General features: G+C 46.8%; 1 protein-coding gene across 2 annotated transcripts in view; it reads left to right on the top strand.

The window, feature by feature from the left end:
* The window catches only part of IPO4 (importin 4), a 359,020-nt gene that overhangs the window by 155,256 nt on the left and 189,200 nt on the right, over positions 1–14,564 (top strand). For both annotated transcript variants that reach the window (XM_077248938.1, XM_077248939.1), the window contains exon 13: positions 9,782–9,890. In XM_077248938.1, the coding sequence (XP_077105053.1) occupies positions 9,782–9,890 (109 nt within the window). The remainder of the gene's footprint in view (positions 1–9,781; positions 9,891–14,564) is intronic.

Below are 14,564 nucleotides of genomic sequence, written 5' to 3' on the forward strand. Positions count from 1 at the left end.
GGGGTGACAGTGGCCCTTTAAGGGGTCTATATGATAGAAAATAACCAAGTGTGACACCATTCTAAAAACTGTACCCCTCAAGGTGCTCAAAACCACATTCAAGAAGTTTATTAACCCTTCAGGTGTTTCACAGGAATTTTTGGAATGTTTAAATAAAAATGAACATTTAACTTTTTTTCAAACAAAATTTACTTCAGCTCCAATTTGATTTATTTGACCAAGGGTAACAGGAGAAAATGGCCCCCAAAAGTTGTTGTACAATTTGTCCTAAGTACGCCGATACCCAATATGTGGGGGTAAACCACTGTTTGGGCGCATGGCAGAGCTCGGAAGGGAAGGAGCGCCATTTGACTTTTCAATGCAAAATTGACTGGAATTGAGATGGGACGCCATGTTGCGTTTGGAGATCCCCTGATGTGCCTAAACATTGAAACCCCCCACAAGTGACACCATTTTGGAAAGTAGACCCCCCTAAGGAACATATCTAGATGTGTGGTGAGCACTTTGACCCTCCAAGTGCTTCACAGAAGTTTATAATGCAGAGCCGTAAAAATAAAAAAACCTTATTTTTTCACAAAAATGATCTTTTTGCCCCCAATTTTTTATTTTCTCAAGGGTAAGAGAAGAAATTGGACCCCAAAAGATGTTGCGCAATTTGTCCTGAGTACGCTGATACCCCATATGTGGGGGTAAACGACTTGGCCCATGGCAGAGCTCGGAAGGGAAGGAGCGCCGTTTGACTTTTCAATGCAAAATTGACTGGAATTGAGATTGGACGCCATGTTGCGTTTGGAGAGCCCCTGATGTGCCTAAACATTGAAACGCCCCAAAAGTGACACCATTTTGGAAAGTAAACCCCCTAATGAACTTATCTAGATGTGTTGTGAGAGCTTTGAACCCCCAAGTGTTTCACTACAGTTTATAACGCAGAGCCGTGAAAATAAAAATTCTTTTTTTTCCCCACAAAAATTATTTTTTAGCCCCAGTTTTGTATTTTACCAAGGGTAACAGGAGAAATTGGACCCCAAAAGTTGTTGTCCAATTTGTCCTGAGTACGCTGATACCCCATATGTGGGGGGGAACCACCGTTTGGGCACATGGCAGAGCTCGGGAGGAGTGCCATTTGGAATGCAGACTTAGATGGATTGGTCTGCAGGCGTCACATTGCGTTTGCAGAGCCCCTAATGTACCTAAACAGTAGAAACCCCCCACAAGTGACCCCATATTAGTAACTAGACCCCCCAAGGAACTTATCTAGATGTGTTGTGAGAACTTTGAACCCCCAAGTGTTTCACTACAGGTTATAACGCAGAGCCGTGAAAATAAAAATTCTTTTTTTTCCCCACAAAAATTATTTTTTAGCCCCAGTTTTGTATTTTACCAAGGGTAACAGGAGAAATTGGACCCCAAAAGTTGTTGTCCAATTTGTCCTGAGTACGCTGATACCCCATATGTGGGGGGGAACCACCGTTTGGGCACATGGCAGAGCTCGGAAGGAGTGCCATTTGGAATGCAGACTTAGATGGATTGGTCTGCAGGCGTCACATTGCGTTTGCAGAGCCCCTAATGTACCTAAACAGTAGAAACCCCCCACAAGTGACCCCATATTAGTAACTAGACCCCCCAAGGAACTTATCTAGATGTGTTGTGAGAACTTTGAACCCCCAAGTGTTTCACTACAGGTTATAACGCAGAGCCGTGAAAATAAAAATTCTTTTTTTTCCCCACAAAAATTATTTTTTAGCCCCAGTTTTGTATTTTACCAAGGGTAACAGGAGAAATTGGACCCCAAAAGTTGTTGTCCAATTTGTCCTGAGTACGCTGATACCCCATATGTGGGGGGGAACCACCGTTTGGGCACATGGCAGAGCTCGGAAGGAGTGCCATTTGGAATGCAGACTTAGATGGATTGGTCTGCAGGCGTCACATTGCGTTTGCAGAGCCCCTAATGTACCTAAACAGTAGAAACCCCCCACAAGTGACCCCATATTAGTAACTAGACCCCCCAAGGAACTTATCTAGATGTGTTGTGAGAACTTTGAACCCCCAAGTGTTTCACTACAGGTTATAACGCAGAGCCGTGAAAATAAAAAATCTTTTTTTTCCCCCACAAAAATGGTTTTTTAGCCCCCCCAAATTTTTATTTTCCCAAGGGTAACAAGAGAAATTGGACCCCAAAAGTTGTTGTCCAATTTGTCCTGAGTACGCTGATACCCCATATGTTGGGGTAAACCCCTGTTTAGGCGCACGGGAGAGCTTGGAAGGGAAGGAGCACTGTTTTACTTTTTCAACGCAGAATTGGCTGGAATTGAGATCGGACGCCATGTCGCGTTTGGAGAGCCCCTGATATGCCTAAACAGTGGAAACCCCCAATTCTAACTGAAACCCTAGCCCTAACCCTAGCTCTAACCCTAGCCCTAACCCTAATGGGAAAATGGAAATAAATACATTTTTTTAATTTTATTATTTTTGCCTAACTAAGGGGGTGATGAAGGGGGGTTTGATTTACTTTTATAGCGTTTTTTTTTTAGCGGATTTTTATGATTGGCAGCCGTCACAGGCTAAAAGACGCTTTTTATTGCAAAAAATAGTTTTTGCGTCTCCACATTTTGAGAGCTATAATTTTTCCATATTTTGGTCCACAAAGTCATGTGAGGTTTTGTTTTTTGCGGGACGAGTTGACGTTTTTATTGGTAACATTTTCGGGCGCGTGACATTTTTTGATCGCTTTTTATTCTGATTTTTGTGAGGCAGAATGACTAAAAACCAGCAATTCCTGAATTTCTTTTTTTTTTTTTTATTAAAGCAGTTTTATTGTTCGGGCCAGAACGGTTACAGCGATACCTCATTTGTCATTTTTTTATGTTTTGGCGCTTTTATACGATAATTATTTTTTCTATAAAATAGTTTTTATTTTTGCATCTCTTTATTCTGAGGACTATAACTTTTATATTTTTTCGCTGATGATGCTGTATTGCGGCTCTTTTTCTGCGGGACAAGATGACGTTTTCAGTGGTACCATGGATATTTATATCCGTCTTTTTGATCGCGTGATATTCCACTGTTTGTTCGGCGGTATGATAATAAATCGTTGTTTTTTTTGCCTCTTTTTTTTTTACACCGCGTTCACTAAAGGGGTTAACTAGCGGGACAATTTTATAGGTGGGGTCGTTACAGACACGGCGATACTAAATATATGTACTTTTATTTCTCCTTCGCCTCATTGGGGGACACAGACCGTGGGTGTATGCTGCTGCCAATAGGAGGCTGACACTAAGTGATACAAAGAAAGTTAGCTCCTCCCCTGCAGTATACACCCTCCTGCTGGCTCTCAGCTAACCAGTTCTTGCTTAGTGTCTGTAGGAGGCACACGGGACTGTTTCAGACCCCAATGTTTTTATTTTACTTTTTACTTTTCTGTAAATTTTTATTTTTTAATTAACGGAGTGAAGGGGGCGACGGATCCTTTCAGGGTTCCGATCTCCCCCGAACCATCAACAGGCGAGCACGGCGAGTATACCTCCCCGTATCCTCTCCTGCGACGTGGGAAGCCATGCCTGAGCTCACTTCAGGGGCGACTGTTCCTCTCATGGTCCCGATCTCCCCACACCAGCAGCAGGCGACCACATGGAGTGTCACCTCCATGTATCCTCTTCTGGAGCCAGGCCTAATGCCGGACAGCTGGCCCTGTCCACCCGGACTGAACTCCGTGGATGTACAGAGGCCCCTCTCTATGGCATCCGAGCAGCCCCCATTGTCCCACCACTGTGAAAGCAGATGGCACAAGGAGGCGGACGGTTCCTCTCCACCTCCATAAGAAACGGATGATGGATTGAGGTTTATCCCTGCACTATCCACGCTGCACAGAACAGCGCTGAAACCCACATCCGCAGCGGCTCAATGCCGGGATGCCCACCGATGGTGAGTGGATCCATCTTCAGTGGGATATCCACATGCTGACAGGCAGCCTCAGCCACTTCCCTGTGGCCCACCTCCCCGAGGTAACGCTTCGGCCGGCTGCAAAAATGTAGCCCCCGGCTTCGGCCGATGTGTAGACCACATCCCGGGAAGCCTCGCCCGCACTATGGCGCCCTAAGGCGGCTCCACCCGCTTTTCTGGTGCTTCTCGCCTGGAACGCCCCTCACTTCTACCGCTTTTGTCGCCTGCCGGCTACAGAAATTTAGGCCCTGGCTTGGGCCTATTCAACATCTTGTCCGTGGCTCCGCCCCCGAATTGGCGCTTCTCTCTCTCTGTGAGATTTTATCAACTCTGCAACTCCCAGTGGCCATCTTGGTCCACCCGGCCGGCTCACACTGGGGTGATGGTTTTTGCATTAAAGGGGCACATCGACTCTACTTCAGTACCCGTGTAAGGAAGTACCTGACCAGTCCCTGGTCTTAAAGGCACACGACCAGTATTCCCTGGTTTTCAAGGCACACGACCAGTAGTCCCTGGTCTTAAAGGCACACGACCAGCATTCGCTGGTCTTAAAGGCACACGACCAGTATTCCCTGGTCTTCAAGGCACACGACCAGTAGTCCCTGGTCTTAAAGGCACACGACCAGCATTCGCTGGTCTTAAAGGCACACGACCAGCATTCGCTGGTCTTAAAGGCACACGACCAGTATTCCCTGGTCTTTAATGGCGCATGACCAGTATTCTCTGTTCTTAAAGGTGCATGACCAGTATTCCCTGGTCTTAAAGGCGCATGATCAGTATTCTCTGTTCTTAAAGGTGCATGACCAGTATTCCCTGGTATTAAAGGCGCATGATCAATCCGAGGACCACTCCGTCGCCGACCCCAGCTTATCCCAGAGTACCTAGTTCCCCTCAGTGGACTTCGTCATAGACCGCAATCCATGGTTCTCTGACCAAGAGATTGAATCCCTCCGTGTACCCTCTGTGGCTCTGAGTGCTCGCAGGACCGATATACATGGTCCCTATCCTACATGGGAGCCGTCGGCTAGCAGGGGCCACAGGTATTCTAGAAAAGTACAGGCGTCTAAAAACATACAGGCATCTAGAAAACGGAAGTTTTCGTTTCCTGCTTCCTCACCAATGATTTGATGACAACAAGGCTCTGAATATGGATCGGATATTGCCTGAACTTGCCAGAGCTTCAGAGAACATTAACCAATCTCGGTACATTGACGAAGACACTGGTTCTGCTCTAGACTACGCAGTGTCCCTCATAAGGAGACTAAACTTCCTCGTAGAGCATTTGCCATTCAATTTCCCACGGGATCAATAAAGTGTATCGTATCGTAATCCGGATAAGCGATTCACTGGACAGAAGCTTCTACGTGGGATGCCATGCCTGGCCTGATTTTTAGGGCGAAGGGTCCTTTAAAGGGCACCGATCTCCCCACACCATCAACAGACGAGCACACGGAGTGTCGCCTCCATGTTTCCTCTTCAGGCCTAACACCAGACAACCTGTCCACCCAAAGACCTGAACTCTGTGGATGTACAAAGGCACCCTTTTTGGCGTACGAGCACCCCCCTCTGCATCGCCACTATTTAGCGGATGATGCAAGAGGGCGGACAATTCCTCTCCACTTCCCTGTTAAGAGGTTGATGGATCGAGGGTTCCTAATTTTTATCTCTGCACCGTCAAAAGAGAGCGGCAATGGCAAGAGACTATGACCTTCTGGATGCAGCCGCGCATTCTGCCACTGGGCAGATTAACCAGGTAGAATCTCCTGTGGTATACCTACCAGTATACCCGCCCGATGCATCATCAGTTAAAAATACCACGGACTGTCAGATAGCAAATCTGGTTCGTTCCGTCTTGCGACTTCGGGTTCAACGCTCTATCCTCCCTAGCCACCACATGGATTGCTAGAGCAATGGTCTCCTGGCTGGAGACCTTAACTACCTTGATTCACACCAGTAACAACTGGCCAATCAAATCTTTTGAGCGGGAGACTGACAAAGCATTGTATAAGGATTGTCTATCACAGTCTAGATCTAAGGGATCTTGGTTCCAAAAAGGGGAACGAAAAGTAAGACCGACCCTGGACCTCAAACTTCTAACAACCTTTGACATGGTCCTCCTTCTTCAGATGGAGTTCCTCCGCTCAGCCATTACTTCAACAGAAAAAGGTGCAGTTTCCGGCATCCATCGACATTCGGGATGCTTACCCTCTTCAAAAATTCCTTCGCTTTTCCATTCGTGAAAAGCATTTTCAAGTCACAACCTTGTCCTTCGGCCTTGCTTCCGCACCCAGAGTGTTCGCAAGGGTCATCGCGGATGTCCTGTTTCTCTTGCACCCTAGAGGCGTGCTCATCCTGCCCTGTTAGGTCGACTGCCTAGCCGCCCTTCCAGGACTACGCTGAGTCGTCTATATCACTTGCGATACCCTCTCACGTGGGCTGGCAGCTAAACTTAGACAAGTTCTCCTCATTTCCAGCCCAGCAGATCTCCTTTTTGAGGATGATCCTGCACACTTCCAGAAGGATGGTAATTCCCCCTCGAGACATGGTCATGGCCCTTCAACAGGGAGCTCGCGCACTTGATTACTCATCCCCTCATTGCATTCGATTTGCTAGGAGGGTTCTGAGGAAAAATGGTGACGACAATGGAAGCTGTTTCCTTCGCTCCGCTCGTTTTCAGCAAGTCAAACAGACTTTCAGACAATTGTCTCTGAGCTCCTTCTTCATCCAGGGTCTTTCTCCCGGTTCAATGTTTATTAGTAACTACCAATGCCAGTCGTCTTCTCCCTATCATTGCGCTGGAGATCCGAACGGTAGTCCTACAGCAGGTCCACTGCCTTCTGGCGAGTCACCCTATCCGAATTCAATTGGATAATGCCACGGCGGTGCCATACGTCAATCATCTAGCAGGTACCCATGGTCAGGCGCCATGACCGAGGTGCCTCACATTCTCTGATGGGCCGAGATGTATCATTCGGTGATCTCCGCAGTATATATCCCAGGAGGATAACTCTGGACGCCAAACAAATTCAGCCGTCAGGGTTCCGTCTCAAGTCAGTGGGAACTTCACCCCGAGGTCTTCCATCAGATCTGCCGTCACTGGAGCTCTCCAGTTGTAGATCGGATGGCGTCCAGACTAAATGCCAATGTACTCGGGTTCGTGGTTCAGCCTCAAGATCCAAGAGCCATCGCACTGCATGCTCTGGTTCTGCCTTGGTACCAGGTTCCATAACTCCCCTTCCACTACTTCCGGAAGCCTTTCGGAAGCAAAAAGAGCCCCAGTGATCCTCCGAGATCCGCACTGACCACGTCCGTTTTTGTTTGCAGAGTTAGTATCTTCCTGCCTTATTGCAGCAAAACTGCAAATAAGGACTTTCTCACAGGTAGTTTTCACATGTAGTTTTTCCCTATCGCATGCCGTTAGATCATTGGGATCTTAATTGTCCTAGGAGTCCTACAGTAGACTCCTTTTCATCCGGGCAGACTTTACTATCAGGGAAGTTCGCCCTTTTTTTCTCTGCGATATCCTCACTCTGACGAGTCTTTGGAGCTAGCTGCTCTGCTCGTTCAGACTTTTTGCCCTTATTACCTTCAAGGCAAGGTTGTCCTCAGGCCATCCCCATCCCTTGTTACCAAGGTGGTATTGTATTACCACTGTTATGAGGGCATAGTCCTTCCCTCATCTCTTTCGGCACCAGTCCACAAAATGGAATGAGTTCCCCATATTATGGACGAAGTGAGTGCTCTGAGTAGGTACTTCTCGAGGACGGCGTCCTTCTGAAGATTGGACACTTTATTTGGGCTTCCTGACAGTAAGAGGAAGGCTTCCTGACGTTTTCAGGAAGGGTTTAGCCGTTTCATCGGCCATGATAACATGGTGGATTCGTTTCACCATCCAGGAGTCCTTCCGTGCTAGATGTCAGCCTATCTCTGAGGGTTCTAGGCACCCGGCGTCGGCAAGGCATGCCTGTAAGCTTGTGGATTCGTCCAGTCCGCATGCATTCTTGAAGCACTATAATTCCCACACTTCCACAGATGTGAGTCTGGGCAGGCGGACTCTGCAGGCCGCGGTGGCGCACTTGTAAGTAGCGGTTACACAGGGCCTGATCTGATGTTGTCCCCACCCAGGGACTGCTTTGGGACATCTCACGGTCTGTGTCCCCCAATGAGGCGAAGGAGAAATAGGGATTTTTGTGTACTCACCGTAAAATCCTTTTCTCCGACCCATTCATTGGGGGACACAGCTCCCACCCTGTTATTAGCTTATGCTTGTTTTTATAATCTGACATGTTATACTCTCATATATAATATGTTATTATTGATCTCCTACTGCTTTTGCACCAAACTGGTTAGCTGAGAGCCAGCAGGAGGGTGTATACAGCAGGGGAGGAGCTAACTTTCTTTGTATCACTTAGTGTCAGCCTCCTAGTGGCAGCAGCATACACCACGGTCTGTGTCCCCCAATGAGGCGAAGGAGAAAATACAGAAAAATCTTTAAATGAGGAGGGGTGTCCAAACTTTTGGTCTGTACTGTAAATTCATCGAATATTCGGAGAACATAACTGAACACCATTCATGTCAATGGGAGGCAAAAACAAATGCATGCATAACACCTTATAACAGCCCCAAATGCTAGCAAAACACATCAAATGAGGGACAGACACACCAGGAAAGTGGCATCAATTCACCCATAGTACAAACTGTAGCATGGCACTGCAGCAATCAGCCAGGCATGAGGTATCGGGGTCAGGGCCAGCATTTACAGCTTTCAATTGAATGTCACAGTAAGACGAGGTGGGTGAGGGATCGGGGTAGGCCCCCTTGCTGGGAGCCCTAATAACACATCCAAAAACTCTACCTGCTTTCATGCTGAGCCACACAGGTGGCACAAATATCAGTTTTGTAGACTACCATTGTCAGAAAAATTTAAGGATAGTAACACGGGTAGTGGAGTCCAAGGAAGGATTTTATGGTGAGTACACAAAAATCCCTATTTTTTTTGTTTATTATTTAGATAATGAAATGTATTTATAGGAACAATATATGTATATTTTTTGTTTATTTAGTAATTTTTTTTTTTTTTTTACTTTACAACATTGCCCCGGCGTTGGAGGGGCATCATGTTATAGGGTCTGATCGCTGATCTGACACTTTGCAGAGCACTGTGTCAGATCAGCGATCTGACATGCAGGGCTGCAGGCTTACTAGCGCTTGCTCTGAGCAGGTGCTGGTAAGCCACCTCCCTGCAGGACCCGGATGCAGCCGCGTGGCCATTTTGGATCTGGGGCCTGCAGGGAGAAGAAGGTAGGAGACCCTCGGAGCAACGCGATCACATCGCGTTGCTCCGAGGGTTTTAGGGAAGCACGCAGGGAGCCCCCTCCCTGCTCGATGCTTCCCTATGTTGCCGGAACACTGCGATCATGTTTGATCGCAGTGTGCCAGGGGTTAATGTGCCAGGAGCGGTCCGTGACCGCTCCTGGAACATAGTGCCGGATGTCAGCTGCAATAGTCAGCTGACACTCGGCCGCGCTCCCCCCGTGACCGCAGCCGATCGCATATGACGTACTATCCCGTCATAGGGAATTCAGTCCCAGGTCACCTCGACGGGATAGTACGTCATATGGGATTAAGGTCCTGCAATGCATGCACATGAGGAAAGAGGCATAGCGAATCAGAAAAACTACACCACATTTCTAATTGCAGGTATTTGCTAATATTATTATTATTCCTACTACATATTGGCATAGGATCCTGGTGATGGGAATACCCCTTCAAGTATATTTTCTATGATGGTACACACAAGCTGGAACAATGTACTATATATATTCCTTCTTGACTTTGGCAGGCATCTTCAGTCTATGCTACAGTTGGTTTGTCAGGCCATAACAGATGAAAATCATGTAGTCCGGAATGCAGCACTCTATGCTCTGGGGCAGTTTTCTGAGCACTTACAGGTAAAGTTCTCAGGTTTTTTACCATTACTTTTATTCTTTTTTGTAGATGGGTTTTTTCTATGCAAAAAAATATTCTTTATTAGTGAGTGTCTGACATGTCATATCTGATGTTTTGGAAGTTGTCCTTAGTGGATGTACTTGAAGTAGGACTGCTGTTGATTTCTGGATCAAAAAAGACTACTGGTTCTCTTCCACATGCAAGGATGTCCATCTCTGTATTGACTTTAAAGGGAACCTGTCACCCCTCCCCCCAAAGTTGAAGATGAGCTAAGCCCATCAGCATCAGGGACTTGTCTACAGCATTCTGGAATGCTGTAGATAAGCCCCCCCCCCCCCCCCCCCCCCAGATGTATCCTGAAAGATGAGAAAAAGAGGTTAGATTATACTCACCTGGGGGGGCGGTCCAGTCCGATGGGCGTCACGGTCCGAGGCCTCCCATCTTCATAGGATGACGTCCTCTTCTTGTATTCACACTGCGGCTCGTAATGTAAGGAAGGCGCCGGGAAAGGGGCCTCCCATCTTCTTACTATGACGTCCTCTTCTTGTCTTCACGCTGCAGCTCCGGCAAGGGCGTACTTTGTCTGCCCTGTTGAGAGCAGAGCAAAATACTGCAGTGCGCTGGAGCCGGGCCTCTCTGACCTTTCCCGGCGTCTGTGCACTGCAGTACTTAGCTCTGCCCTCAAGAGGGCAGACAAAGTACGCCTGCACCTGAGCCGCAGTGTGAAGACAAGAGGACGTCATCATAAGAAGATGGGAGGCCCCGGACCAGACCGCGACGTCCATCGGACCGGACCGCAGCAGGACCGCCTCTGAGTGAGTATAATCTAACCTCTCTTTCTCATTTTTCAGGATACATCGGGGCTTATCTACAGAATTACAGAGTGCTGTAGATAAGCCCCTGATGCTGGTGGGCTTATCTCATCTTCGATTTTGGGGGTGACAGGTTCCCTTTAACCCCTTCGTGACCTTCCCCATGCTAGTACTGCTCTGCGGGAGGTGTGTTTGTGCCCAGAGCAGTGCTAGTATGGCGCCGCGATCGCACGGCCTCACGCTGAAAGCTGCAGCGACCGCATGTGGGTGTCAGCAGTATGTGACAGCTGACACTCCGCAGCAACGCCCACGATCGGTGCTAGCAGTTAACAGTGGCATAGAGGAGCATTGCGCAGGGAGGGCTTCCCTGAAGGAATGCCTCCTTCCCTTGCCTGTCAGATCCTGATCTGATATTCTGCAGTGCAGTGTGTCAGATCAGCGATCTGCTGTAAAATAGCAATGTCCCACACTGGGACAATGTAATAAAGTAAAAATATATTATTAAAAAATAAATATTGTGTAAAAATATATTTTTAAGAAAATCCCCAAATAAAGAATTTTTTTTTTCCCCAATAAATACATTTATGTAAATTTAAAAAAACAAACAATAAAAGTACACATATTTGGTATCAGCGCTGAGATCTCATCTCTTGAGATCTTGGTGCTGAGATCTACATCTGGGTATGCGCTGCCCCCTGCTGGCAACCATTTTCCCGGAGTCCAGACCACTGCATAGAGGAAACCATGTAACTGCGGGGAGAAGAAGATGTCGGCAGACATCAACAGCACCACAACTCCCACAGCACCAAACACCTGCAGCGGCGCACCACACCGCACATCCGAACACCCCCTCATCCCCAGTCTGCGGCCTGCAGCAGCACTCCACTGTGCCTCCTCCAGCGGCAACCCTGGGACCCCTCTTCACCGCAGCCACCACCCCCGTTAAGCAATAGCATTAGTGATGAGCGAATATACTCGTTACTCAAGATTTCCCGAGCACGCTCGGGTGTCCTCCGAGTATTTTTTAGTGCTCGGAGATTGTTTTCCTCACCTCAGCTGAATGATTTACATCTTTTAGCCAGCTTGATTACATGTGGGGATTCCCTAGCAACCAGGCAACCTCCACATGCATGTACTTATGCTGGCTTAGAGACTTAAATCATTCAGCTGCGGCGATGAAGTCTAAATCGTATAATCCGCAAAATACGGTAATTATTTTTTCTATAAAATAGTTTTGATTGTGTGAAAGTGCCAAGACATAAAAAGATATATAAATGAGGCATTGCTGTAATAGTACAGAACCGAATAATAAAGCGGTCCCGATTTTACCACACGCGGAGCGGTATATAAAAAAAAAGAGCAATTCCTGAATTGCTTTTTTTTGTTCATTCTGTCTAACAAAAATCGGAATAGAAAACGATCGAAAAATATCATGTGCCCGAAAATTGTGTCAATAGAAACGTCAGCTCATCCCGCAAAAAACAAGCCCCCACATGACTGTCAGCAGAAATATGGAAAAATTATAGCTCTCAAAATATGATGCAGTTCGTGCACTAAAAAGCATCTTTTAGTGTGTGACAGCAGCCAAACATAAAAACCCAATATAAATCTGGTATCGCTGTAATCGCACCAAACCGAAAAATAAAGTTGCCTAATCACTTATACCGCATGAGGAACGGCATAAAAAATAAATGAAACCAATTCTTAACATGCTGTTGATTTCTTAATTCTGCCTCTCCAAGATCGCAGTAAGGCTCGGCGCACATTTATCCTGCGCACTGCTCTGAGCACTTACTCCGGGGTTTCCGTGTAAATCTCTGAAATACGTGATTCCGACAGAACTTCTGGCTGAGCATTCCCTATAATAAGGCAGATGGAGACACTGGATTCTGTGTCCATCTTTTTAGTATTGCATAAAAGTGCCTTCGGCCACAGTTTTGTGCACTTCTGAAAAAGACACCACTGAACAGTGGCCAAACCGAGTCCAGAGTAACTCTTCTGCCTCATTATAGTGAATGGATCCTTCGGGGGTTTCATCTGAATTATGTCACTCAGAGATTTAGATGGAATCCCCAAAGTAAGTGCTCAACGTAGAGCGCCGGATAATTGTGATACAAAACGTTATGTAAAGTGTTCCCAATAAAAGCTTCCACTCAATCCACAAAAAAAGCAAGTCCCCAACTAAGATCTGTCATCTGTTAACGGAAATATAGGGGCTTCCACGTTACTGGTAGCACAAAGGCTCTGGAAAAGAGAAATGGCTCCTCACCCGCCAAAAGAAATTCAGCAAAGTCTCCACTTCCAGATTCAAATGCCCCCCTCCCTTCTGAGCCCCAGTATGCCTAAACAAAATATAGCGCCCACATGTTTGGCATTTCTGTAGTAATGAGAGCCTGCCTAATTTACAGGTACGTGTCTCCAGACGCATGAGCTGGGCATAACGTACTGGTGTCTACAACGTACTGGTCACTGCAACGGAAGTTTGCAATTTTCACTCCGCAACATCCACTGCTGCCTGTTTCTGGAAAACACCCATGGAATCAAAATCGTCACTACATCTGTAGATAATTCCCAAGGGGTTATAATTTCCAAAATGGGGTCAATTGAGGGGGGGGGATTCTGCTTTTCTAGTACTTAGGGGCTCTTTATAAGGAATCCACAAACTAGTCTAGGGAAATCTGCGCTCCAGGCGTCAAATAGCACTCTGTCCCTCCCGAGTCTCTCCATATGGCAAAGTAGTACTGTAGAGCCTGTGATGCAGCGGTATGACCATACACAATGAAACGGGAGTGACCCAAACAAGTTCAAACAAAACGTTCTTTTATTGTGTTACTTCACACAGTCAATATAGTATACGGCTTCTTCATACAGTCCATTAATAATGCATGGCTGTATGACGCAGTCAATACACAGGCAGAACTTCCCTCTGTCCAGTTTCCCTGGGTGACCCCACACCGGTAACAAGTCTCTGTACTCACTCAGCACACTGCACTCTTTATCCTCTGGAGTGCAGCCGGGTACACATAAGACAGCCCAAGATGCAGGGTGTCTCTGGTTCCTTTAGCCTCTGCTGCTCCACACAGAGAGGTCTGCAGACAACTGCCCTGTCTGCTTCCAAGAACACACTGACACACCTCCCCCACTACTACAGGGCGTTTTAATCAGTCACTGCTTCACTATTCTAATTACAGCCACACCTGTGTCTGTAGTACGCCCTCATGGCCTCACTACGCTTCCATGCAATTCTGGAGAGCACATACAGCGCCCCCTAGCTGTAACAGGGGTCACTGCCTCACAAGCCATATATGGGGTATTTCTACATTCAGTAGAAATTGTGGGGCAAATTCTGGTAAATTTTTACCCATTTCCCAGTGTGAAAATATAAAACTTGGGGATAACACATGATCTTGGTGGTAAAAATGTAAATTATTTTTAATTCTCTGCACAGTGGTCTAAAAGTTTGTGACACACCCGTGGTGTCAATATAATCAGTGCACCCCTAGATGAATTCATTGAGAGGTTTAATTGGTAAAATAGGATCACTTATGGGGGGTTCTGCTGTTCTGGCAACTCAGGGGCTCTGACAATTTAACATGTCATCCTCAAGCAAGTGCAGCAAAATCTGCACTGTAATATGGCGCTACTTCCTTTCTGAGCTGTGCACTGTGCCTCAAAAGTAGTTTTCAACCACATTTTCGACCTCAAGTGACTCCATTTTGGAAATCTACTGGTGTATTGACGATTTTCACTTCATGGGTATTCTCCAGAAACAAGCAGCATTGAATGTTGTCGAGTGAAAATTGCAAACTGCCATTGTAGTGACCAGTACATTGCAGTCACCAGTACGTTATGCACCCGTAAGTG

This window comes from Ranitomeya variabilis, chromosome 1, assembly GCF_051348905.1.
Source record: "Ranitomeya variabilis isolate aRanVar5 chromosome 1, aRanVar5.hap1, whole genome shotgun sequence".
Taxonomy (NCBI): Eukaryota; Metazoa; Chordata; class Amphibia; order Anura; family Dendrobatidae; genus Ranitomeya; species Ranitomeya variabilis.